Source organism: Sturnira hondurensis, unplaced genomic scaffold (genome assembly GCF_014824575.4).
Source record: "Sturnira hondurensis isolate 20B ecotype Veracruz unplaced genomic scaffold, ASM1482457v3 Scaffold0009229, whole genome shotgun sequence".
Classification (NCBI taxonomy): domain Eukaryota; kingdom Metazoa; phylum Chordata; class Mammalia; order Chiroptera; family Phyllostomidae; genus Sturnira; species Sturnira hondurensis.
Genome location: NW_028081860.1, coordinates 8,889 through 35,075, shown reverse-complemented (window position 1 = coordinate 35,075; position 26,187 = coordinate 8,889). Strand labels below are relative to the sequence as shown.

Here is a 26,187-nt window from a genome sequence, read left to right as displayed (position 1 = left end):
CTGAGAGAGGAACATCAATCAGTTGCCTCTCATGTGCCTGACTGACCGAATCCACAACCCAGGCACGTGCCCTGACTGGGAATAGAACCATCGACCTTTTGCTTTGCGGGACGATGCCCAGCCAACCGAGCCACACTAGTCAGGGCATGATCTCACTTTTTACACAAGGCTGATGACATCAAAATCACCTGGTGAACTGATACCTGTGTCCATCTCAAATTCTGCACGCTGGCTCTTCTTTCTCGGGCTCCCGTTGGAAGTGGGCCCTCAGAGAGGTCTCCACGTGCCATCTTTCTCCTCGTCGGCAGTTTTTTGTTATTCTTCCATCGTCCTTCTCCAAAACACAGATGTGTATAAGTTACATTTCTCGGTATAACCTGTGACCATTGGGCTCTGATCAGGTTTCTTCTGGCATAATCACCAAATAAACAAGGAAGATTGGCCCTAGTCTGTGTCAAATAGGACTTACTGCCTGCCTGAGGTGGGCTCGCCGTCAGTCCCATTTCTCTCTTCTGTTTTAGGTGTGAGCTCAAGGAAACCCTGTGCATGGAGATGAGCAGCTGGGAGTGGGGCCCACGCTGCTGAGGGCTGGGGCCCCAGGAGCCCACTCGAGTGAACTAGGAGGGGCGATCGGGAAAGGGAAGGGGGACAGGAACTGGGGGGCTTCTGATTTTTGGACAGAGTATGTGTGGGGGAGTGAGATCCGGAAAGACGATTTTTAAAAACCTCTGCATGCTCTGTGGACCCTCTTAAGGACTTTGTGTCATTAAAGACTTCTTGAATCCTGTGAAGACGGATTCAGAAGGTCACTCCTGGACCCTGTGACTCCCTGGAGCCCCTGCAGCTCTGTCCTGTGTGCGCATGGCTCTTGTCAACAACCAGGAAACCCACCCTTCCATCCCCAGTGAGGCCTGGACCCCCTGGGAGGGGGCACTTGAATTGATGGGACTGAGTAGGAGGAATCTATGAATTGTTGGAGGGTTGAATTTGGTCTCCCAGCACTTATTTTTCTGAGCACTTCCCCCTTGGCCGGATCAGCAGAGACACTTTTGGGGAGTGCATATTCTGGTGAGGAAGACGCAGAAAGTGACTTTGCAGTGATGGATGTTCTGAAGACGGGCCGGGGAGGGAGCAGGGCAGCCGTGTTTGAAGAGGTGACATTTGAACTGAGACCTGGTGGAGTGAGGGAGCAAATCAAGCATTTATCTGAGTGAACAGCATTCCAGGCAGAGAGGCAGCAAGTGCAAAGGCCCTGGAGCAGGTGCATGTTTGTAGGTTTGAGAGCCATGTATGGTACACGCCCCATGCATGGTGTGTTTGGAGGCCAGTTAGGAAGCCATTGTGGCTGGAATTGGCTGGAGCTGCTTCAGCAAGGGGGGAAGTAGGTAGAGAGAGGCCAGAGTAGTGATGGGAAAGGGGGGGGGGCAACCGTACAGAGTCCTTTGGCCACTGTGAAGACCCATTCTTTGACTTGGAGTAACATGAAAAACCATGGGGGCGGGGCCTGGTTTATAGCCCAGGGATGGCGTGATCTCTAAAGGGAATGTTCAGGCTGCTGGGTAGGGGGTAAGACTGGGTTCACAGGGCAGAGAAAGTCTAGTGAGGAGGCTGTAGCTGTCATCCAACTCACTGTTGATGGGGCTCAGGCCAGGGGGGCAGATGCAGCAGTGGCAGGGCTAGGCTAGGGAAGGAGGCTGTTTTAGATCAAACGACCTGGATGGAGCAGAGACCCCAAGACTCACAGCCATGTTAACATATGGGCAAAGAGACTTCCGGATGGAAGACACCAGTGGTGCAAAGGCCCTGGGGCCAGCCCAACCTGGCCACCAGGGGGCTGAAGCCCGTGGGAACCTGAGTGAATAACCGAGGAGGGAGGTGGCAGCTGCTGCGGGCAGATTGCCTTACAAGGCGCCCTGCAGCGTTGTGGTCACGCTCAGCCACCGCCAGCTCGGCCCCCAGCATTCGGCAGGAACGCGCGCGGAGGGGGCGGGGCCGACGGGGCGCCGGCTGTGGGTTCTGCGCGGCTGTCACTGCGTGAGTTGACGCTGCAGCTTCCAATTCAGGTCCGTACCGAGCACTCCTAGAGGCTCACCCGCGCTGGCAGGGGTGTTCAGGGTCCCTGGCTGTGGCCACTGTAGCCCCCCCCTGTGTCCCTGCGCACACCTGTCACGCCTGGAGCACCCCTGGCCAGCACGCGCGCTGCCCACGCAGCTCTGGACGCTGGAGGCACAAGCTGCGGAGTTTCTCCCGCCCCGCGGTTCTGAGGGCCCAGTGTGCCTGGGCGGCCGCGTGGGTGGCCGCGGCAGTGGCAGGCGGCTGTGTACTGGGGTCGCAGGTGCATCTCGGGCGGATTGGTGGCCTGTGCCTGAGGGCGCTGGGCAATGAGTGGCAAGTCTAGGCCTGGGGGAAAGGGAGGGCCCTTTGGGCGATGTGGGTGGGGGTGGGCTCGGAGGGGCCAGGGTGGGGGTGCATGGAGCCTTCTGGAAGACGGCTGATTGCGCTGCAGGTTGTGTGGCAGCAGAGAGCAGGTGTCTGGGCGCTGAAGGTTGATCGCCCTTAGGGTGGGGGGTTTCCGGATCGCCGCGCTGTATCTGGGGAGGGGGGTGGAAGGAGTGTATTTGGTGGCCTAGCAGGGAGGCGTCCCACCTGAGAGTGCTGACCTGGGCGCTGGGGGAGGGGCGAGAGGTACCCGGGCTGGGGGAGGGTTCTGGGACCTTATGAGACATGTGTTCCTGAGTGGGGTTGCCCCTGAGGGAGGCTGAAGCCCTGCTGGGACTGGGGTGGGGGATGGGGCTGCCCCTCACCCAGGGCACCTCCCTCCACCTCTCCCTTGCCCCCCAGACATGCTGCTGCTCAAGAAACAGACGGAGGATATTAGCAGTGTCTATGAGATCCGGGAGAAGCTGGGCTCGTGAGTGTGTGTCAGTGAATGTGATGTGTGTCAGTGAATGTGTAAGTGTGTGGGGGGATGGGTGGCATGAGATGGAGAGGGCCTCCTCTTCTGCTTCAGCTAGGGGGACCCTTCCCTCTCCCCACCTCTGCTCTCTCTCCCCTCCCTCTCCCCTCTTCCTCCTCTTCCACTTCCCCCTCCCTTCCTGCCTCCGCTGTCTCTATGGCAGGGGTGCCTTCTCTGAGGTGGTGTTGGCCCAGGAGCGGGGCTCCTCACACCTTGTTGCTCTCAAGTGCATCTCCAAGAAGGCCCTTCAAGGCAAGGAGGCCCTGGTGGAGAATGAGATTGCGGTGCTCCGCAGGTGCGTGCCTGGCCCCTGGCCAGGCTGCTGTTGCTTAAGGCTTGTGGGCAGTGTGTCCTGCACTGGAGTGCCCTGCTTCGTCTGTGTCCCTCGGAAGGCCTGGAATGGGGTTCTGCCTTGCTGGATTGGGCAGGGGTGGCCTGCAGGAGGGAAGGGGGCAGAGGTGGAAGAAAGCACTCTTAGGCCCTGTGGCATAGAAGGGGCTGCATGGGCTACAAGGACTTTTTCTTGCTGTTACAGGGTCAGCCACCCCAACATCGTGGCTCTGGAGGACGTCCATGAGAGCCCCTCCCACCTCTACCTTGCCATGGAGCTGTGAGGAGGCCAGGGACAAGCTGGGGGCTGGGTGGTGAGTGGGGGCCAAGGGGCCTGGGTCAACGAAGCCCCCTCTCCTCACAGAGTGACAGGAGGCGAGCTGTTCGACCGCATCATGGAGCGTGGCTCCTATACAGAGAAGGATGCCAGCCACCTGGTGGGCCAGGTTCTTGGTGCTGTCTCCTACCTGCACAGCTTGGGCATTGTGCACCGTGACCTCAAGGTGCCTGTCCTCTTGCCTGCCTACCCAGGCGGTACCCAGCCTCCCTGTGCACCAAGGGTCTGGGGGATTTGAGGAGGCTCAGCCCTTTGTCCCAGCCCCCAGTGGCCGTGCCAGGGCTGACCTGACCCTTCCTCTGGTCACCTGTGTGCCGCAGCCTGAAAACCTCCTCTATGCCACACCATTTGAGGACTCTAAGATCATGGTCTCTGACTTCGGCCTCTCCAAAATCCAGGCTGGCAACATGCTGGGCACTGCCTGTGGGACCCCAGGATATGTGGGTAAGTGAGGGGGCGCCCTGGGGTTCCCTGGGGGCTAGAGGCCTGGGGGACCCTGCAGGAGCTGTGATGCCAGGGGTAGGGTAGGTGGTGGGCTGTTTCTGGGGTTGACCAGACTGAGCCAGGAAGCGCTGAAGGCAGGTGTGCACGTACGTGGTGTGCATCTGTCTGTCTGTCTCTGGCCCCCAGCCCCGGAGCTCTTGGAGCAGAAACCCTATGGAAAGGCCGTGGATGTGTGGGCCCTGGGTGTCATCTCCTACATTCTGTGAGTGACCGCTGTGAAAGGCTCTTCTGCCTGCCTGCCCCTGCTGGGTTGGGGAGGGTTGGACAGCTGGGTGATTCATCTGTGGGTGCCAGGCTGTGTGGGTACCCCCCCTTCTACGACGAGAGCGACCCCGAACTCTTCAGCCAGATCCTGAGGGCCAGCTACGAGTTTGACTCTCCCTTTTGGGATGACATCTCAGAATCAGGTGAACTTGAGGCTGACCCCAAGCTCAGGGAAGGGAGGGGGGAGTGATAAGTGGAGTGCGACGGGTTGGGCTGACCAGGCCTCCCTGCTCCAGCCAAAGACTTCATCCGGCACCTTCTGGAGCGAGACCCCCAGAAGAGGTTCACCTGCCAGCAGGCCTTACAGCATCTTTGGTGAGTGGAGCCCCTGCCAAGCTGTCTTGAGATCAGAGGGAAGGACCGTACCCTCAGAGACTGTCCACTGCCCCGCTGACCCTTGGCCTCCCCCTAGGATCTCTGGGGATGCTGCCTTTGACAAGGACATCCTGGGCTCAGTCAGTGAACAGATCCAGAAGAATTTTGCCCGAACCCACTGGAAGGTCAGTATTGGGTGGGGCCCGTGGACATTTTTTTGGCTGGAGACTGCCTCGCATCCCTGTCTGCTCCATCCCTCAGCCTCAGGGGGATGGCCTGGGCTGCCAGTGACCTCTGTGATCCCTGAAGTCTTGGGGCCAGGGCCAGGGCAAGGGCATATCCTGATATCCTCCTCTCCCTGCAGCGAGCATTCAATGCCACCTCTTTCCTGCGCCACATCCGAAAGCTGGGGCACAGCCCAGAGGGTGAGGAGGCCTCAGAGCGGAAGATGGCCCGCCACAGCCACCCAGGCCTCCGGGCTGGCCAGTCCCCCAACTGGTGATGCCCAGGTGCGTGGGGATGGGCCCTGCACCCCCCGGGAGGTGGTTCCTTGGTGAACTTAGACGTGTTTGAGCCCCATGTGGCCAAGAGCTAAGTGGAGTGGACCCCAGAGAGCAGAGGGCTGAGGGCGGGGAGCACAGTTGGAAGGCAGGATCTGGGGTTCTGGGAGGAGTGGATGAGAGAGGGGCCGGCAGGGGCTGATGACTATGAGACTGTGAGGATCCGAGAGGACTGAGTGGGCACCGCTGCTGAGAGCCTTGACTGGGAGTGTGGGTACAGGGCAGGCCAGGGATGCCTCCAGACTGTTCCCCTTCCCTGTGAGCTTCTCTCTCCCCCTCCACCCCTGGCAGATGCCGAGGCTGAATGCACTGACCCCCAGATTCTCTTCCCACGGACTCGTTCACTCCTCTTCCCCATCCCCTGTACCCTGGGGCTGACCTCTGCTGGAGAGTTTGAGACATGTCAGTGTGGCACATGACACTGGGGTGAGAGTGGGCCACCCCCAGGCTCTGCCCTCACCTAGGGGCTGGTGGAGCATGTCCACAGGGCTCCCCTCCCCTGTTACTGCCATAACCCCTTTGAAACCTGGAGAGGCTCCAGGGAAAGTCCTTCCTGCACGATGTTCTGCGCTTCGCTGACTGTGGGTGGTCCCGCTTGTGTCGTAGCCCTCCAGCTCCCCTCCACTTTCCCCCAAATCAATAAAGACAGACAGAGCAATGGGCCAGTGGTGAGCTGGAGGAAGGGGTAAGGGACAGGGTTGGAGGGTGACTGTGGGGTCCTCTATGGGAAAGGAACCGAGGAGGCAGGGCTGCTGCCTGTGGGACCACACGGCTGATGCAGCCCACTGCCGCCCAGACTTCTGCTTCCTTGGATCACAGCAGACAAACTCCTCGTTGTCCAAGAACTTCCTGTCCTCGCCCCACATCCAAAGTGCCAGCAAGAGGCAGCCAAACGGTCAGCTCTGCCACCCTAGAGGTGGATTTGCTTGGCTCCCTGCTAGGTTGTTAGCAGAGGCGGGTGGTGGGAGGCCCAAAGGAGGCCGTCTCCAGGACCCCGGGGATGGGCTGCAGTGGCCGCCCTGCTGTTCAGGGCCAGGCCGGGAAGGGCTCGCAGGTGAGTAGAGGCCTGTAGCCTGAAGAGCAACCAGAGAGTCCCAGCTTGCCTTCTCCAACCTCTCCCCACTCCCCACTCCCTTTACCTGGGCTGAGGCCAGTTAAAGCATTTTCAGCACAGTGTCAGAGCCCTTTGGCCAGGAGAGGGCGCCACTGGCTTCATATCCTGTGTGATGCTGAGGCTTGGAACCCATGGGCTCCAAGCCTGGAGGAACAGGCTGGGTTGGTTATGACTTCTTGTGTGAAGAGTGGTCGCTGGTCCTCTGGTCTGCGCGGCCCCTGCCTCTTGCACCCAAATTCTCGCACCCAAGCCTCTGCTGGCCCTACTAAGCCTTTCTCCTGTACGTATCAGTGGAAGACCCCCAGGACCACTCCTCAGCCTCAGCCAGAGCAGAGGAAGCACCCTTCAGAGTTTTGGGTGAGCTGGCCACTCCTTCCTCCCCACTGTAACCCCTGCCTCTGCTGCCCTCTGCCAGCCCCCCGTCATGGAGTGTGATGAATAAGAACCTTCTTGTCAACCTTTGGGACCTGAACTGGGCAGTGAGACAGAGCTCGGCTGGCCTGGGTCTCCAGGGTGGGGACTGGATCAGGGTTTGGGGTTGGAAACAGAGGGTGTACTTTCCACCGAGGAGAGCAGCCTCTGCACAACGTGCCTCTGCTGAGCTGGGGGTGGGCACTGCCCAGGGTGGGCATGCCTGCCCGCTGGGTCCCAGGCCTACCAAACCCTCTGGGGTCTTCTTCTCCCAGCATCTTCCCACCACCTTCCTGCTCCACACTTCCCCGTGCATACCTCCCCACAGGTCCCTGAGCCTGGGGGAGTCTGGAGATGGGTGGGCAGCTTTCTCATCTGTCCCCATGGCCAATTCTGTGTCATCCTTCACTCCAGGCTTTGGGGTCACACAAGCCAGGGGACCTCAGGCAGCTAGCACCACGGCCAGATCTCAACAACTTGGCCTTCTCACCCCCAACGACCTGTTTTGCCTCTCCTTAGCTCCCCACTTGGGACCTTGTCAGCTCTCCTGCTACCTCAGACATCTTCACCAGCGTCCCTTTGCTGGTTTTCCTTCCCCCCTTTCCAGCTGTTCACATTAGACCCTGCGACACCGACTCATTCTTGTTTTGTCTGTCAAATATTGTTCAGGCCTCTGCAATGTGCCAGGTGCTGAGCCTACTAGACAAGTGCCTGCCCTCATGGAGGAGGCCGTAAGGTGCAGGGGTGGGCTTACTCGGATGGTAGGAATGAGCTGCGTGGGGAAAGCAGCATGCTGGCTGCTCAGGAGCAGCGATATCCAAGCCAGCCTTCCAGAAGGAGTCGCAGGCAATCGGAGAGGGCCAGCTCTTCCAGCCCAGGCGGGCTGCCAGATCACTGCTGCAGAGTTGGGGTTGCAGCTTCGCTGCCCCGACAGAGAGTGCAGTTTGGCCTCCGGCCAGAAGGCGGCACCATGGTCACATTCATCAGCCATCCTATTCCTTCAGCACCTGAGGCAGCATCTACTGTTCCCCAAGATCCTGCCCCAGGAAAGTCCTCACTTGGGAGAGAGGTCCTGCCCTGCCCAGCTGGGTGAGGCAGAGAGTAGGACCTTTTCTTCATCCCTCCAAGCCCTTCCTATCTAAGGGGCCAGTTTGTGAGAAGAAAGCTTTGGGCCAGCTAGGTTGTCGGATGAGGGCTGGGAGAGAGAAAGGACTGGTTCAGCCAAAGGCAAGAGATGGAGGGGGGGGGGGCACGCGTGAGAACATTTAACTCTCAGGGAACGACAGGTGCTCAGTGCTGAAGCTGGAGGGATCAGAACCTGGCAGGGCCAGAGTCAGGCTTTAGTCTGAGCAATGGTGAGCCAGCCACTGGAGTGCCCTTATCCAGTCCGTGGTAGGTGCTGAGCTGTGGTAGAAAACTCAGTGCTGTGAGTCAGGAGCAGGGTCCAGTAGGCTAGCCTTGGGGTCGGGGACCAGACCAGAATTGAGAGGGAAGCCTTGTGGGTGTCCTGAGAGAAAGCTGTCTCCCTCATTCTGGACCACACAGGGTTGGTCACACACTGTGTCTTGGAGCAAACCTGTGGGTGGTAGGTGTTCTGGGGAAGCTCAACCCGGGGTCACAGTGGGGTGGAGAATGAAGGAGAGGGGCGTGGGGTGGCCTATGCATTTCTGGGTGGATTGTGCCACTGTTCACCAAGAGGGGTTCGCCTGGATGGGTTTGTGGAGAGACAATGGGATTGGTTTTGGACGCGGCAAGCTGGAGGTGCCTGAAGGGGAAGTAGAGCAAAAGAGGCTTGTTTCTCACCTTTCTCTCCACGAATCTGCACTTGGCTTTGCAGCTGATCCCAAGCATTAGCTCAGCGGGAGCTCTTATTGAGGACTCACTGTGTGCCAGACTCTGTTCTGGAGAGCTTTGCCAGTAGTCTCTCAGATCCCAGCTGAGAAGTAGCCGCTCTTGTTATCATTGGTCCCACTTTACAGCTGGGGAAACTGAGACGTGGAGAGGCCAAGTAACTGAGCCAAGGCTACAAAGCCTCGTGCTCTATGGTGCTGCTGCCTCCGTGCATGTGAGGGTTGTGTAGGGGCTTGAGAAAATGATCGGGGAGTTCTTCAGCCTTCTCCCTGGGAGTGAACTCAGTGAGGGACAAAAGAGAGAACACTAGGCTGGAGGAACTGCCCTCGATTTGAGTTTGAGCCTTGCAGGTGGTTTTGCTACCTTCAAAGTCTTCTGTGCCTCAGTTTCATTTATTTAAATTCCCTGTGAAATGAGAACCGGGGAGGTCATTCCACACTGGTAGAGGCAGGGCGTGGCATCTGGGCCCTAGAAAGAACCCCCCCCCCCGGAGTTCAGTGTGAGGGATGGCTGGGAGTGGGGCAGGGCTGGTGTCAGGTGTACATGTATATGGGTCCTGTAAAGGGCAAGGCAAGACATAAAGAGGGCCTGTGCCAGGGTGGCTGAAGTGGGACTGGAAAGATGGACATGGGTCACGGTGGGATGGATGGGGACGAGGGTGTAAGAGAGTCGAGGATGCCGCCCACCCCCATTGCCCCAGAACTCAGGAGTTCTAGAAGCAGGCTTGTTCAGGACATGAAGGGGCTGAGCCAGACCCCTCTCGACTCTAAGCCGAGTACCTTCCTGCCAGCCAGTCGGCGGGCACGTGACAGCCATATTCTCTGCCCAGCCCCAGCTTCGTGCAGGCACTGCTGACTCCATTCCTAGCTTCTGAGATAGAATGTTTGGAAAATAACAAACCACCTGGTTTGGTTGATTGAGGCCTGCTGTGAGGAGTCACTAGAGATCAGCCTGGAAGTGAACTTTCTCAAGAGGGCACAGGGTCAGATGTTTGCATTAGGAGTTTTTCTGTATTTCCCAGCCCTATCTGTCCCCTCTTGATAAATATAAAAACCTCATCTCCAGGCCCTCTCCCCAGGTCCCATGGACAATTGAGTGGCTCCCCTCAGGCCAGAGGAGGCCTCACTGCTCCTCTCAGTTTGTCCTTATAGTTCTTTCAACTATTGCTTTTGTATTGTTTTAAAGATTTTTAAAAATTATTGATATTTTTGAAGAGAGGAAAGGAGCCCTGGCTGGTATGGCCCAGTGGATTGAGCACCGGCCTGCAAACCAAAGGGTTGCCAGTTAGTTTCCCAGTCGGGGCACATGCCTGGGCTGTGGGGCAGGTCCCCAGTAGGGGGCGCCTGAGATACAACCACACACTGATGTTTCCCTCTCTCTATCCTTTGTCCTCTAATAAATAAATAAAACCTTTTTAAAAAGAGAGGAAGGGGGAGAGAGAGAGAGAGAGGTTTGTTGTTCCACGTATTTATGCATTCATTGGTTGATTCTTGTATGTGCTGTCACCAGGGGATCGAACCTGCAATTCTAGCGTATCAGACGCTGCTCTGACCCACTGAGATGCCTGGCCAGAGCACTATATGTATTTTCAAGTGACATTGCTAAGTGCAGATGAGCTTAGAATTGATATACTTGATCAAAATGTGGTGAGAAACTGTACCCGAACAATTAAAATGAAAAAAGAAATATAAATAAATAAGTAAAATAAAATAACAAAACAAAAAAACCCAAAATGTAGCAACATGCATTAGCACTGGTAGTGCTTTTGCCTTATTGTGTTACTTTGTTTAGCAGTAACAGGGTGACTGTAATTTTCTTTTGGTTGATACTTGCCCGCTAGATCTTGTTGGGCACTTTTCCTTTCAAACTTGAAACTTTGTTTTAATTGAGATACAATTCACACACCATAAAATTTCCCCTTTAAAGTCTATAATTTATTGTTTTTAAGCATATTTACAAAGTTTTGCAATCATCACCCCAGTCTAATCAGAATATTTTCATCACCCCAAAAGAAGTCCCTGTAGCCGTTTAGTGGTAACGCCACAATTTCCCCACCACACCTCACCCCCAGCCTCTGACTATCACTAATCTACTTTTTGTCTCTGTGGGTTTGCCTATTTTGACATTGTGCTTAAATGGAATCATACAATATGTGGCCTTTTGCATCTGGTTTCTTATGTTTTGCACAATGTTTTCATCCACGTTGTCAGTACGTCATTCCGTTTCATAGATGAATAACGTCCCATTGTACAGATAAACAGCGCTTTGTTTATCCAGGCATCCACTGGTGGACATTTCGTTGTTTCCACCTTTTGGCCACTGTGAATCACGCTGCTGGGATCATTTCTGTGCAAGTTTTGTGTGGACATATGTTTTCGGTTGTGTTATTTGGTAGAATTCACCAGTGAAGACTTCTGGGCTTGGGTTTTCTTTGTGGGAAGAGTTTCAATTTGTAACTTAATTTATTTGCTTGTTATAAGTCTATTCAAACTTTCTATTTCAATGTCAACACTGGTCATTTGTGTCTTTCTAGGCATTTGTCCAGTTCATTGGAATTATCTAGTTTCTTGGCTTAAAATTCTTTAAAACTTTGCCTCACAATCTCTTTCATTTCTGTAGGTTTGTAGTAACGTCCCCTCTTTCATCCTTAATCTCGGTAACCTTTTTTCTTGATCATCCTGGGTAAATCAGTGAACCGGCTTTTGTTTGAATTGATGTTCTCTATTGTTTTCCTGTTTTCTATTTCATTCATGTCTGTACTAATCTGGCCTCTGCTGGCTTTGGATTTAGTTTGCTTTTCTTTTTCTAGTTTAGTAAGGTGGATCATCAGGCTGTTGATTTGGGACCTTTCTTTTTTGCTGGTATAGACATTTAAAGCTGTAAATTTCCTTCTAAGAACTGCTGTAGCTGTATCCCACAATTTCGACCTGTTGTGTTTTCATTTCATTTTGTTCAAAGTATCCTGCAATTGCTTCTGTAATTTTCCTTTGACCCGTGTGCTGTTTAGGAGTTTGATGCTCACTTTCCAAATATTTTTGAATTTCCTGGATTTTTTCATCTTTTTAGAAAAAGATTTTATTCACTTATTTTTAGAAAGGGGAAGGGAGGGAGAAAGGGAGAGAAACATCAGTGTGTGGTTGCCTCCTGAGCGCCCCCTACTGGGGACCTGGCCCGAAACCCAGGCCTGTGCCCTAGACTGGGCAACGAATCAGCCACCCTTTGGTGTGCAGGCTGGCACTCAATTTACTGAGCCACACCAGCCAAGACTCCTAGATCTTTTCTTTTGAAAACATTTCTAATTTAATTTTGCTTTGGTCAGAGAACAGCTTTTGTATTATTTCTGTCTCTTTTGATGTATTGAGACTTGTTTTATGACCTAGGCTACATTGTGTCCTGGAGAATGTTCCATGTGTACGTGAAAAGAGTGAGTATATTGCATTTGCTGAATGGAGTGTCTTATAGATTTCAGTTATGTCAAGTTTGTTGCTATTGTTGTTGACGTTTTCTATGTCCTTGCTGCTTTCCTTTCTAGTTTTATCAGTTATTGAAAGTGGGTATTGAAATCTCTGACTATCCTAGCTGAATTGTTTCTTTCTCCTTCAGTACGGTCAGTTTCTGCCTTATGTATTTGGGCTTGCGCTGTCAGATGTGTACATGTTTGTAATTGTTATGTCTTCCTAATGAATGGACCCTTTCCTCATGATGAAATGTTTCTCCCCCCCCAATAATAGCTTTTGTCTTGAAGTCTATTTTATCCGGTATTAACATAGCCACTCCAGCTCTCGTATGGTTACTGTTTGCATGATGTATCTTTTTCTGTCCTTTTACTTTCAGCCTGTTTGTGGCTTTGAATCAAAGATTTGTCCCTTGTATAGTTACTTGCATCTTGCTTTTTTGAATCTCTGATTTTGGGTTGGGGTATTTAGATCATCCACATTTAATGTAATGATTGATATGGTTGGATTTATGTTTGCCATTTTGCTATTTGTTTTCTATATATTTTCTGGGGTTTTTTGTCCTTCTTTTCATCCTTGACTGCCTTGTCTTTGTTAAATATTTCATCCATTGACTTTTAAAAAAGATTTTATTTATTTATCTTCAGAGGAAAAAGGAAGGAGAGAAATATCAATGTATGGTTGCCTCTCGTGTGTCCCCTGCTGGGAACTGGCCTGCAACCCAGGCATGTGCCCTGACTGGGAATTGAACCGCGATCGTGTGGTTCACAGGCCTGCGCTCAATCCACTGAGCTACACCAGCCAGGTGACTTTTTAAATACATACATATATATATATATATATATATATATATATATATATATATATATTTAATTGCAGTTGCATGACTATGCATCTTATTCACAATCCACTTCATATTAATACTGACTCAATTTTGGCAAAATGTAGAGATTTGGCTCCAAGACAGCTTCATTCCTTCCCTCCTTTTTTGTGCCATCAATACCATGTACATTACATCCATATAAGCTATAAAGATGTAATACAGTATTATACCTAATGCTTTATACAATTGTATGTCTTCAACAAGTTAAGAAATGAGGAAAATATATTATGAGAGACTTTTATATTAACCCACATGTTAATTATTTTTGATGCTCTTTATTTCTTTCTTTCTGTGAAGTCATGTTATTAACTGTTGTTAGCCTGAAGTACTTATTTTAGTATTTCTTGTAAAGAAGTCTTCTAGCAATGAATTTTCTCAGCCATTTATCTGGGAATGTGTTTTTAACCTTCAATGTTTAAATTTTTTTATTGCTGTTCAATTACAGTCGTCCCCATTTCTCCCCCATTACTCTCCCCTGCCCTGCCCACACCCCTCCTGCATTCAATCCTCCTGTGCCCTGTTGTCCTTGTCCACGAGTCCTTGTCTATTCCTGTTCCTCGACTTGATCCTTCCCCTTCTTTCCCCCTGTAAGCCCCCTCTGCCCTCCCCTCTGCTCCCTGTCAGTTTGTTCTTTATTTCCGTCTCTCTGGTTCTATTTTGCTCACTTGTTTGTTTTGGTAATTAGGTTCCACTTATAGGTGAGATCATATGGTATTTGTTTTTCGCCACCTGACTTATTTCACTCCACATAATGCTCTCCAGAAGCATCCATGCTGTTACAAAGTGTAGGAGCTCCTTCTTTCTTTGTGCTGCATGGTATTCTGTTGTGTAAATGTACCAGTTTTTTGATCCACTCATTTACTGCTGGGCACTTAGGCTGCTTCCAGCACTTGGCTGTTGTAAATTGTGCTGCTATGAACATTGGGGTGTAGAGGTTCTTTGGGATGGGTGTTTCAGGGTTCTTAGGACAGACTCCTAACAAGGGAATTGCTGGGTCAAAAGGCATATTCATTTTTAATTTTCTGAGCAAATTCCACACTGTTTTCCACAGCGGCTGCACCAGTCTGCATTCCCACCAACAGTGCACTGGGGATCCCTTTTCTCCACATCCTCACCAGCACTTGTTGTTTGTTGTATCCTTTAATTTTTAAAGGATCGTTTTACATATAGAATTTTTGATAATATTCTTTTCCTTTCAGCTCTTTAATTACATCATCCTGCTGTCTTTTGGCCTCCATTGTTTCTGATGAAAAGTTAGCTTAGTTTTACTGTGGTTCCCTTTGCATGGGCTTGCTGCTTTCAAAATTGTCTATTTTGGGCTTTCAACAGTATCACTATGAAGCATCTACAGCTGGCTCTTTTGTGTTTATCTCACTTGGGGCTCATTGAACTTCTTGGATCTCATTAATGTTTCTCATAAAAGTTTGGACATTTCCGTCGTTATTTCTTGAAATATTTATTCTATCCCCTCCTCTCTCTTCTCTTCTTCAAAGCCTCCCATTGCGCATGTTTTAGTATGCATGTTGTTATACCACAGGTCTCTGAAGCTCAACCATTTTTCTCTCTGTTCTTTGAATTGAATGATCTATTTTCAAGTTTCCTAATTTTTAAAAACATCTTGAACCTGCTCTTAAATATAGCTAGAGAAGTTTTCATTTCAGTTATCACATTCTTCAACTCCATGATTTTCATTTAGTTACTTTTTAGAAAAGATTTTATGTATTTATCTTTAGAGAGGAAGGGAAGGAGAGAAGGAGAGAAACATCAATGTATGGTTGCCTCTCGTGTGTCCCCTGCTGGGAACTGGCCTGCAACCCAGGCATGTGCCCTGACTGGGAATCGAACCACGATCCTTTGGTTCGTAGGCCCGCACTCGATCCACTGAGCTATGCCAGCCAGGGTTCATTTAGTTACTTTTTCATAATTTCTAGATTCTTATTGAAAATCTGTACTTGTTAATTCATTGTTGCCAGACTTTTCTTTAACTCTTTAAACATGGTTTTCTCTAGTACATTGGACATGCTTATAATACCCGCTTTGAAGTCTTCACCTGCTGGTTCAGTGTCTGGGAACATGTAGACATAGTTTCTATTGACTGGTTGTTTCCCTGAATATGGGTTACACTTTGCTGTTTCTTTGCATGTTATGTAATTTTTTCCTTAAAAATTGAACATTTGAGATAATATTTTCTAGTGACTCTGGATTCTGATATTCTCTTTTCCCCTAGAAGGTTTTTTTTTCTGTGGATGTGTTTTTTAACTTGTTTGTTTCTTTGTCGTATAATTTTTCTGGATGGAATCTCTAAACTCCATCCTCCTGCAGTATGCAGTTACTAGTGCCTGTGCTTAGTTTAGAAAAATTACATGCCCTGGCTGGTGTGGCTCAGTGGATTGAGCGTGGGCCTGTGAACCAGAGGATCGCGGTTCGATTCCCAGTCAGGGCACATGCCTGGGTTGCAGGCCAGTTCCCAGCAGAGGACCCACGAGAGGCAACCATACATTGATGTTCTCTCCCTCTCTCCTTCCCTTCCCCTCTAAAGATAAATAAATAAAATTAAAAAAATTATACTTTGAACTGTTGAGCTTGGTGTCCTAGGGGCTGCCCCTGTATCTGCCTAACTTAGTGGCCAGCCAATTATTGGACAGAAACTGTGCTCAAACATAGTAGTACTCTGCTGATGGGTCTGTGTGTGGGCAGGGAAGTTCTCTCAATGTTTAAGCTATTTTAAGGTCTGCCCTGGGTTTTCTTTTTGCTGGGCCCTTTTGAGTCTCCTATATATATGTGTGTAGCCCTGAGGTAATCCAGGAGAGTGTGAATATCCTGGGACCTCTCCATTTTCTGGTTAGCCAGGAATATGCTGCCCCAGCCACACTCACCACCTCAATCCAGTAGAGCTAAACTGTTGGTCCTTCCCTGCTGATCAGCCTCTGAGGGGTCACTTCCACTGACAATGCCCCTGGGTGTGGGTATTGCCCAACACTTCAAATTGAGTTAAGCATCCGTCAGACCTAGGCAGGACAACTGCTGGTCTTCACAGACTGCCTTGCCCAGGCAGAACCTCCATGCCAACTAAGCTGGGAGTCATGGGCCCTGGTTGCTGTGGCTCAGTGGACTGAGCACCCGCCTGTGAACCAAAGGGTTGCTGGTTTGATTCCCAGTCAGGGCTCATGCCTGGGTTGCAGGCCAGGTCCCCAGTAGGGGGCGCTCAAGAGACAACCACATATTGATGTTTCTCTCCCTCTCTTTCTCCCTTCCCTTCCCCTCTTTCTAAAAATGAATGAATACAATCTTAAAAATAAAAACAGAAAGCTGGGAAGTATGGGAGTAGCCTAGGCCAGAATGACACAAATTCCAGAAGTTCAGCTTATCAGTTTATTTTATACATTTGGTTGATTTCCAAGTCAGAAAGGTTGTTTTTGTCAGTACTTACTTGAACATAGCTGCCCTTTCAATCTTTTTTTTTTTTGGTTCTGTCTACAGCCATACCACCCTGAATGTACCCGATCTCCTATCATTTAGATGTATCTCTTATAAACAGATTATAGCTGGTTTTTAAAAAATCCTGTCTTTAAAATAAATATATGCTTATGAGTTTATTGAATGTTTCATTTATTGACTTTAGAAAGAGAGGAAAGGAGAGACAGCAAGAGAGAGTGAGAGAGAAAAAGACATTGATTTTTTGGTATCACCTATTCACTGGTTGATTTTTGCATGTACCCTGACTGGGGATCGAACCCACAATCTTGGCATATCTGGACAATGCTCTAACCAACTGAGCTACTTGGCCAGAGCTAAAAAATCCTGTTTTTAACTGAAAAATTTGATTTATTTATTTTGCTTAGTGATATTTGGGTTAATTTTTCTCATCTTATTTTATACTTTCTACTTACTCCAGTGTTTTTGATTCTTCATTTTTCTCTTTTGACTTCTTTTGGATTGAGATTTTTTTCCCCTCATTATTTGATATTTTTCCTCTACTAGTTTAGAAGTAGTACACTCTCTGTTCTTTCAGGAGTTACTCTGGAAGATTTAGCATTCATATTTATCTTCACAAAGTTTAAAGTTATTCAATACCGATATGGACATGAGAGAATAACAGGGTCCAGAATTATCTTGCCATCATACACAACTGGAATACTTGGCAAAATAGATGAGTCAACTGTTTTTAGATGGTGGACAACCGTCAGTGAGGACCCCGTGCTGCCTGAAAGAGACGGAACAAGTAGGCAACCTCCACCACCCAGACTTTCTTACCGAGGTCGGAGAGACGTAAGAATGTAACCCGTAATGATAAAAATCAGCCAATCGAAACGGACTCAGGGCAGTTCCCATTTATGGTCTGGCATGTAAAGAGCTTGGAAGTCATTACTCCATGCTAACAATGAGTAAAAATGGAACAACCTGAAAAATCAACCCTTCTTTCTTAGATCCGTTGGGGAACTGAGGTCGCGGGGCAAACTGCTGCCCTCAAAACTGGAGAGACAGGCGAATACAGAGAATTACAATTTCCCAGAGTGAAAACCCACAACTGGGAGCAGCGCTGGGGCAGGAAAACCTGAACTGTATTTGGTGAATTTCTGGAGGCTCTTTGTGGGCAAGTCTGAGACTTAAACACTCCGACTGGAGGGAGGGGGGCAGTCTTAGGGAGGCCTTCGCACTTTGGGGGTTTTACCTCCAGGAGCCTTACCAGGTTCTCCTGGTGAGGATTGGAGAAAAATCTCATGGTTCCGGCAGGGGGAGAGGGGAAAGTAGATATTTTGAAATACACCAGACTACTCCATTCTTCTCGACAACGCCCAGCTTCAAGAGAAATTATTATACCAAAGCCTGACCTATGGAGGTTTTATCAGAGTCTGACAGACCTGAGAGAAGGGAAATAAACCCCCTACTCACATCCCCTCTGCCCATCTTATATCGCCTTAGGAGGGGAAAGCTGAGAAGCACCGTGATGCTCACAGTGCAGAGGCACAGGCTCACAAAAAGACAGGTCTACAGGAGGCTTCCTCTGCCCTCACACCTCGTCACCACATTGCTAAAGGTCTATTTACTGCAGGTCCTTTTACCTAGTTCATCATGTCTGGCTTTCAACAAAAAAGCACGAGCATACTGAAGATAAAAGAAACCCCCCCCAAAACAAAAAACAAAACCCACTCTGAAGAGACAGAGCAAGCATTGGAACCAGACTCAGATACGGCAGAGATATGGGAATTATCAGAGCAGCAATTTAAAATACTATGATGAATATGCTAACGGCTCTAATGGAGAAAGTAGACAACGTGTAAGAACATGGCCACAGTTAGCCACCAGGGAGAATGTGAAATAGGTTTCTAGCTGGGAAGCCAGATGTGCTGTTAACCTTTGGGGATTTTATTTCTAAAAGCAAGGAGGGGAGAATGCATACTGGGGGGGGGTGTCCTTAACATTCTTTTCCACAGTGTCTTTTCATCAGTTTTGGGAAATTCTCAGCCATTGTCTTTTTTACTATTGCATAGTCCCTATTCTCGTTTTTCTTCTTCTACAAATTCAAGTAAGTATTTGTGTGACTTTAGTGTCTCTGTTGTGCATTCTGGATAATTTATTTAAATCCATCTTCCAGTTCACCAGTTTCAGCTGTATTTAATATGCTATTTAACCTATATCTTGAATTTCCAATTTTAATTATTATACTTTTAATTTCTAGAAGTTTTATGTGGTCATCTTTCAATAGTACTTGGTCATTTTGTAGTCTCTTGTTCTTTTGTTATACTTTTGATACTTCATTTAAAAAAAGATTTTATCTGTGTAATTTTAGAGAGAGGAAGGGTAGGAGAAAGAGAGAGAAACATCAGTGTGTGGTTGTCTCTTGCGCACCCCTTACTGGGGACCTGGCCCACAACCCTGGCATGTGCTCTGACTGGGAATCAAACCTGCGGGCCTTCGGTTCAAAGGCCACTGCTCAATCCACTGAGCCACATCAGCCAGGGCGATACTTCATTTTTTAAAACTATTTTGATCGTGTGTATTTTTTATTTGTGTCATGTAATTTCAAAATCTATTTTTTCAGGATGGATACTTAAATGTATATGTTTTTGTCATGCATAGTGGCTTGTTTCCTTGTATATTTTGTGTTTTTTTAAAATTATATATTTTAGAATTTTCTCTAGGAATCCCTTGAGGCCTGTATTTGAAGAACACCCCCGCATGGAGGACCTGTGCTTGCCTCGGCCACACACTGCTGGGCAATACTCCCTCTGGACCAACACATGTAGAACTTTTAAAAAATGTTTGAAACTTTTCTATTGTTCCTGGACTGTCACAGTCTAAGTAAAATCTGTGTGCAAGCTAATCAGATTGGCTTCATGACCAATTTAGGAGCTGTCCCCCCAACCAGATCACTCTCCCTAAGTCCCTGAAAGAGAAATTCTGGAGAATCCACTCCTGTATGCCTAGATCACCGTAAGCTAAAATTTCAGCTTGTGACTATCAGTTCTCAGGTCAGCATTTTCCTTTTATCCCACTTCTACTTAGCTCCAAGGTCCAGACATACAAACATCTTCCCCTCTTTTGGTGTTTTTCCTAGGTCACCGGTTGTATTACTTTTCTGTTGCTGCTATCTCAGATTATCGCAAACTCAGTGGCTTAAGACAGCACAAATTGACCATGTGACAGTTATGGCAATCTAAAATAGATTTGACTGAGTTGGAATCGAGGTGTCAGTAGGGCTGCATTTTTTTTTTGAGGAGGCTCAAGGGAAGAAACCATTTTTTGTGCCTTTTTCAGCTTCTAGAGGCTACGCACATTCCTTGGTTTGTGACGCCTTTGTCCATCTTCAGAGCCAACAGTGTAGCATCGTCCAATCTCTCTCTGGCGCTGACCCATGTTTCTGTATTCATACCACCTTTTCTCGCCCTCCTGCCTCCTCTTTCCTTTATAAAGATGCATTCGATGGCATTTAGGGCCCACTCGGATAATCCAGGATAGCCTCCCCATCTCAGTCTCCTTGACTTAATCACGCTGGCAAAGTCCCTTCTGCCATGTAATACACCACATTCACGGGGTCCCAGAATCAGGATGTGGGACCCTTCAGACATACCCTTCTGCCATTTTTAGGGGACCGGTTTTCCGCCAACCACACCTATTGTGAGCTTCGGCTTTCCAGAGTATGGGCTATATGCGGGGCCCAGGTGTTTTCGCTAGGTTCCCATGGGTGGTGTGTAGAGAGGTACGGGAAATGGGTGTTCAAGGAAAAGGGGGTGGCCCCGGGCTCCTGGGTGTAGATCCCCCACGGACTATCCCCATAGTTTCTGACCTCGGAGGTTAGCTCTTGTTTTCCTACCAGGCAAACCATTCATTCCAACATGTTTTTAGATTTTTGACCTATGTTTTAGGGGTTCTGGGCTGGGAAGATTTCCCCGGACATGCTCACAAAGTCACTGCTGCATTCTTACACTGCCCTTGTCCCTACCCACCCTGCAGCTTCCTTGCTACTTCCTGTCATGTCTCCGTGGTTGGGAGTTCTGACTTTAGAGGGCCCACTCCAGCTACTATGTGTGGAAGACACTGGAAGTGTTCAGAGCTGAGGCCAGGAGGCCAGGGAGGAGCAAATCCCATCTGTCACTCGAGGTGGCTCTGTGGCCCCTGCAAGTTCTCCTTGCCTCCAGCCTGAGGCTTTGGGTCCAATTCCACACTTTAGCAACCAGAGGGCCAGGGGTTGGGACATGTGAGCCTGTCCCTGTCCCTCCCCGGCTTGGGTCCTTCTGTGGCTTCCATGGCCTCAGACTGAGGCTTGGGTCTGACTCCACACCAAGTCTTGGGGTGCAGCTGTCAAACGCCACGGTCACTTCTGGGTCCCTGCTCCCGTGATCTCTCTGCCACTCCAGACACTCAGTGTCATTTACTGCTTTATGCGGTCTGTTATTTAGTGTCTTCCCTCCCAGGGAGTTTGCTCCAAGTGGCAGGCCCCTTTGGTTCACTGCCTCGTCCTAGTCATTAGCTGTGTGTGACAGATAGAGGCTCCATGGGTCGTGAGTAAATGGGGGACTTGGCCAGAGGTTGGGCCAACAGGCAGTGTGGGCACCAGATGGGAATGGATGACATGGGGGTAGGGTGGTGCTTGAGTCCCACAGCAGCCCGGCTCACCACCCGCCTCGCAGGCCCCCCTCCCCGCCTTCCACCAAGCCCCCCAAGGTGCTCAGGAAGCAGCTTCCCTCAGTTCAGTATCTTGCATAAACCATTTATTCAGGAACAAAGAAAGAAAGGAATTGTGGGGTGGGTTCCTAAGGGTGAGATGGTCACTGGGCCGGGCACGTAAGCAGGTAGGGTAGGTGTGTAAGTGCTGCTGCCCACCGCCCGCCAGGGGTGTGCACCGCAATGATTGTGTGTGTGTGTGTGTGTGTGTGTGGCTGCGTGGGACTCGCAGCATCAAAATTCAGGCCTTCTTCTTCCTCTCCCCTACCCCCAGTTCTTGCTCTGAGACCCCGTCTCCTTCGGTGGCAGTTTGACCACCCTCAGTCACAAAGAGCCCCAGTGATCCTGTCAAGACATCTGGGAAAGAGGAAAAAAAAAGCATCTTTTTAAATGTCAAGTGGATAAACAGTCAGGGCGCCAGATGTGTGGCTGGGAACCCTCCCAACGGCTCTCAGGCTAGCACTCTCCCCAGTGGTGCTGCCCAGCAAGAAGCCACCCAGAGAGGGCCTGTCCCCGTGGACGCTGGGTGGCCACTGCACCTCTGAGTCTACATTCCCTGGGAAGCTCTTGGAAGAGAAGCAGAGAGGTGACTTCACTGGTGGTAGTGGTGAACCCTTCCCCCCAAAACAGACATCTGGGGACGGAGATGGGTCTGGGAGCAGGTCCCTGCGGCAAATGAGGTGGTTGGAGCAGGCACACGCCCTTCCTGAAGGGGGAAACCACAGGGCAGCTCAGGGCCCAGCTGAATTGGCAGAGCACACAGGACCGAGGCCCGGGAACAGGCGGCCACCTGGAATGGTCCCTCAGAATGGGAACCCTCCCCCAAAGAAAAAAGTAACAGTCGCAGAAGAGGCAGTTTCTGGAGCGTGGTTCCGCCCCAAAGCGGCAAGGGTCAGGCCGGTGGTCCCTGGCCGGCCCATAGGCACATTTAATAGGATTCCCGAGGATGTTTCAAGTGGGCAGGACAGGTCTCTCCTGGTGGCTACACTGGAGGGACTCCTAGCTCCTGCCTCTTCCCACAGCCCCTAAATGAGGTATTGTGCTTCCCCACCAGCCCTCCCCCCACCCCCCACTTATAGCTGAGCCCCCTCCCTCCATCTCCCCCGTAGCACATGGGTGGTTGGGAGCACCACCCATTGGGGGGGCAAGGTAGGGCCCTATGTGGGGTCCAGCTCGAAGACACCATCGCTGGTGGGGGTGGTAAAGAAAGAGGGTGGGTCGGAGATGGTAGACTCCTGCCCCCCGCTACTCCGCTCCTGGGCACGCCTCTCCTCCAGCCGCAGGCTGCGCTCGAAGTCTAGCAGCTGCCCCATGAAGTTGAAGTTGGGCGAGATGTTAGACTTCTTCCTCTTGACCAGGTCGTAGGCATCATTGAGGGAGAGGTGGAGCTTCTGCATGAGGTAGGCCACGGTGACAGTGACGGAGCGGCTGACACCCGCCAGGCAGTGGACGAGCACCCCGCAGTTCTGGGACAAGGCCTCATCTAGGTGGGGGGCAAAGTGGGGGCCAGTGTAAGGTGCAGGCTAGTGGCCTTCCGGAGGGACCCTTGTGGCCCCTGTCCCACCCTCCAAGTCAAATGGCCCTGGCCAGGTTTGCCTGGGAGCCCTGCCTGGGCTGAGGACTCCTGGCCCCAGCAGTGCCCAACCCCAGAAGTGCCATCTTAGCTTTGGGCTCTGGAGATGGCAGCTAAGCTGGGGAGGAGCCATCATGGTGAAGAGGGAGAAGAAATGGGAGAGGCCAGGAGTCTGCCTGGGGGGAGGAGGGAGGAGGAGGGGGGAAGGGGAGGATGAGGTGGACTCACCAATGAATGCAATGGCCTCCGGAAAGAACTGGGACAAGTTCTGGCTCCAGTGGTCCGAGATGGGGATCTGCTTGTAGTGAAAGTTGCCGTTCTTCTCGAACAGGTTAGGGAGGTTGGGGGTGACATTGAGGATGTATCGGATGCCGAGCTTGGCCAAGCTCTCCACATTGGCTGAATCCCGGGCACTGCCCAGGTAGAGGTTGTGCAGAATCCTGACAGGGAAGGATGGCAGCAGGCCCCCTGGCGGGGGTGTGGTAGCCTCCAAATCCAGGCTGCAGCTCAAGGTGTCTCGATCAGCCTCAGATTCAGCATCAGAGCACTCAGTGCCCAGGCACAGGCCGCCCAGCCCCACTACTGGGCTGGGCGCCATGGCCAGGCTTGAGCCACCGCGGCTGCTGAGGCTGGTCTCACACAGGTCAGGGCACTCGGCCTGGAATCTGCTGAAGCCACCTGAGAGGGGAGAGAGGGAGTGTCCTGCTGATTCTGACTCCTGGGCAGCCAAGTGCCCCTGGCTGGGGATAGGGAACTGACCTTAGACAGTCCTGACACCTGAGGGGGCTTGCAGATGTCCCCCAAAAGAACTCGAAAGCCAAATGTTTTAGACTGGTGTCACTGTGTGGTGTGCTATGGGCAGTCCAGCCACCCTCACCTAGTACCTTTGGCTACTTCTCTGGACAGCAAGTGCCCACTGTGGCTGCTGGGCCCAGGCAAAGCCACCCCCAAAAGGATCTTAAGCCCCCAGGGCTAAGCTGAGGCAAGCATGAGGGCTCAACGGAGTCTAGAGGTACTGCTAGTTTGGGGGAGCACGGAGGCCAGCAGTTAAAGAAGAGGAAAGGTTCAGATGCGACGTCTCTGCCTGAGTGTCTCCTTATTCAGCTCAACTGGGAGCACCCCAATGCGGGGGCCAGGTCACAGCCACCTCTGCGCTCTCTTCAGGGATGAAATGGGACCCCAAGAGGAGGGGAGCCTGGGAGAGAGTGCAGCATTCCACCTGGATGGTTCCAAAGTCCCAAGAAGCGAGCATTTCCTTGGTCTATAGATAACTTTTATTTCCCTGGGCTGGGGTGGGGGCCGGGAAACCCAACACGTTGTATAGTTCTCTATCCCTGGGCATTCAGAATGGAGCAAGGGAACAAAGACCAATGACCCTCTTTGATGGGGAGGTGGGGACAACTGGCTCTATAGATTCATGGGAACCCAGTCCTTACCCTGGACTTCTGGAGTGTGTGTGTGTGTGTGTGTGTGTGTGTGTGTGTCTCGGCAAGGAGCCAAAGGGCTTGTATCAGCCTGTCTCTCCTCCACCCCCCAGCCTTGTCATGACTGTAAGAGGGCAGGTCTCTGCTTCCACAGGCTCCTTCTGCCTTCACTGCTTCTCTCTCTCCCCTCCCCCCACCAGAGCCTTTGCAGAGCAGGATTTGTCCTCTTGTGTCCCCTGCCTCTTTTGCCTAAGGCTGAGTAGCTGGAGGAGGTGCTATTACTATCCCAGAAATGCTGGGAGCCCGCATGTGGTACTACATTCTTGAAAATCTTGTGAGCCAAGTCATGTCAGCCAGATTCTCCCCATTTTCCAGACTCAGAAATTGAGGCTCCCAAAGGTAAAGGACTTGCCCAACCAAGGTCATGCTTAGGGGAGGGTATCTCTCCTGCATTTTACACAAAAAACGGGGCTTGCTCAAGGTCAAATAAACTGTCAATCCCGTTGGAATGTGGTGGGGCAGCCCTGACTCCCAGGATGGTATCCTCCCCAGGCCAGTGTCCAACCAAGCCACCAAGCCACCGCCACCGCTCGCACCTACCCTGTAGGTAGTAGGCCAGGTAGCCTTCGTCACGCAGCTTCTGGAGCAGGGTGCCCAGCACTGACTCCGGCTCCCACTCCTCGACCTCAGCCTCGGCCTCCCCACGCCGATTCCGGCTCCCACCTTGGTCGTACAGGAGCACTGGGGCGGGCGGGGGCGGCTGCAGTGGCGGTCCCGGCAGGAGCGCGCGCACCGACATACTCCCCCGCCGAAGGCGACGCAGCAGCAGCGCGGGCAGGGCCACACTCAGCGCCCCGCGGATGCGCGCCGACTCGAACAGCTCGCGGCTGCGGCAGTCCAGGAGCATCAGCTGCGGTTGCGGGGGTGATAGCTCCCGGCGCAGCCACAGGCACGAGCGACCCAGACCCTCCATGGGTTCGCAGCTCTCAGCACGTCGGGCCGCCGGTGCTGCGGAGAGAGGGAAGGCATGCGTTGTGAGCCTGCGTCCTCCGACCTGGCTGCCACAGGGCGTGGGCGCGGGAGTCAAGATGTGAAGCCAACCCTCGTGTCCTTAAAACAAGCTCCCAGGGTCCCGCAGGGACACTTTCCACCTCCCGATTCTCTTCTCGCGCCCCTCCCACAGTGAGGACACTCAGAAGGCTCTCCTGCGCCCCAGGGAAAACACCCGAAGCAGCCACCTGGGTTCCTGGTCGCTGCTCACTGCCCCGGGAAAGGAAACGGGAGAGGTTCCCCCAGAAGAGGAAGGCTGGGCATCCAACAGCCCCTTTGAGAGCCGTGGGTTCCTTTCCAGCCTCTCCTGGGGCATTCCGAGGCCACGGCCACCTTCCTCCTTACATACCTTGTTTCTACGTTTTTATCCCTTGGCCTACCCGAAATCACTCCTTACGTTCGCGCTTCCAACTTTGGGAGCGTGTGCGTGTGAGAGGGGTTCAAGGCCGAGATCTTCCCCACGGCCAGGTGGGCCCAGAGAATAAAGGTGGAGCCGAGGTGGTGGACCTTGGCTAGCCCTCTCAAATCTGACCCAGCTATGGTCCCCAGCCCGTTCTCGAAAAAGAAAAGGAGACCTGAGGCTTGATCCGAAGTCTCCGCGGTAGCCAGGATGGGACACGGGCGCGGTCTCCGGCAAGATGTTCCTAGGTTCGGACGAAGGGAAGAGAGGGCTGTGCTGCCGAGCAGACGGGCACGTGGAAGCAAAGTCCTGAGTCCTTTGCCACCCACTTGCTGGTTGCTCCCTAGCAGAGGGAACTGATTTCCACCTGGGAAGCGGCTGCTTTTGGACAAGGAGTTACCGTTTAGAGGGGCGGGGCCATGTGGGCGGGGTCAGGGGTCCAGCGAGCCAACGGGTGCCAGCGAGAGCACTCGGGTGCCCCCTCCCTCCAGCCGAGGTTTCCACCCAAGCGGGACAGGGCCGGGGCAGAGGCCAAGGGCAGGTCAGGGGCCCAGCAGGGGACCAGCCACAGCTCCCCTGGCCGGCGCCAGTCAG

General features: G+C 51.7%; 2 protein-coding genes across 2 annotated transcripts; one reads left to right on the top strand and one right to left on the bottom strand.

Moving 5' to 3' along the window:
- Window positions 1-1,883: 1,883 nt before the first annotated feature.
- On the top strand, window positions 1,884-5,915 carry PNCK (pregnancy up-regulated nonubiquitous CaM kinase). The gene is made up of 12 exons (XM_037056904.1): window positions 1,884-2,063; window positions 2,842-2,911; window positions 3,120-3,251; window positions 3,492-3,566; window positions 3,651-3,789; window positions 3,944-4,067; window positions 4,254-4,329; window positions 4,422-4,534; window positions 4,628-4,706; window positions 4,804-4,891; window positions 5,071-5,215; window positions 5,558-5,915. The coding sequence occupies exons 2-11, from the start codon at window positions 2,844-2,846 to the stop codon at window positions 5,206-5,208; spliced, it is 1,032 nt and encodes a 343-aa protein (XP_036912799.1). The 5' UTR covers window positions 1,884-2,063; window positions 2,842-2,843; the 3' UTR covers window positions 5,209-5,215; window positions 5,558-5,915.
- Window positions 5,916-22,280: 16,365 nt separating this feature from the next.
- DUSP9 (dual specificity phosphatase 9) lies at window positions 22,281-25,968 on the bottom strand. Its single transcript, XM_037056903.1, has 4 exons — window positions 25,769-25,968; window positions 24,744-25,151; window positions 22,948-23,397; window positions 22,281-22,629 (listed from the first exon to the last, which is right to left on the bottom strand). Exons 2-4 carry the CDS (start codon window positions 25,114-25,116, stop codon window positions 22,304-22,306), a joined length of 1,149 nt encoding a protein of 382 aa, XP_036912798.1. The 5' UTR covers window positions 25,117-25,151; window positions 25,769-25,968; the 3' UTR covers window positions 22,281-22,303.
- Window positions 25,969-26,187: the final 219 nt, after the last annotated feature.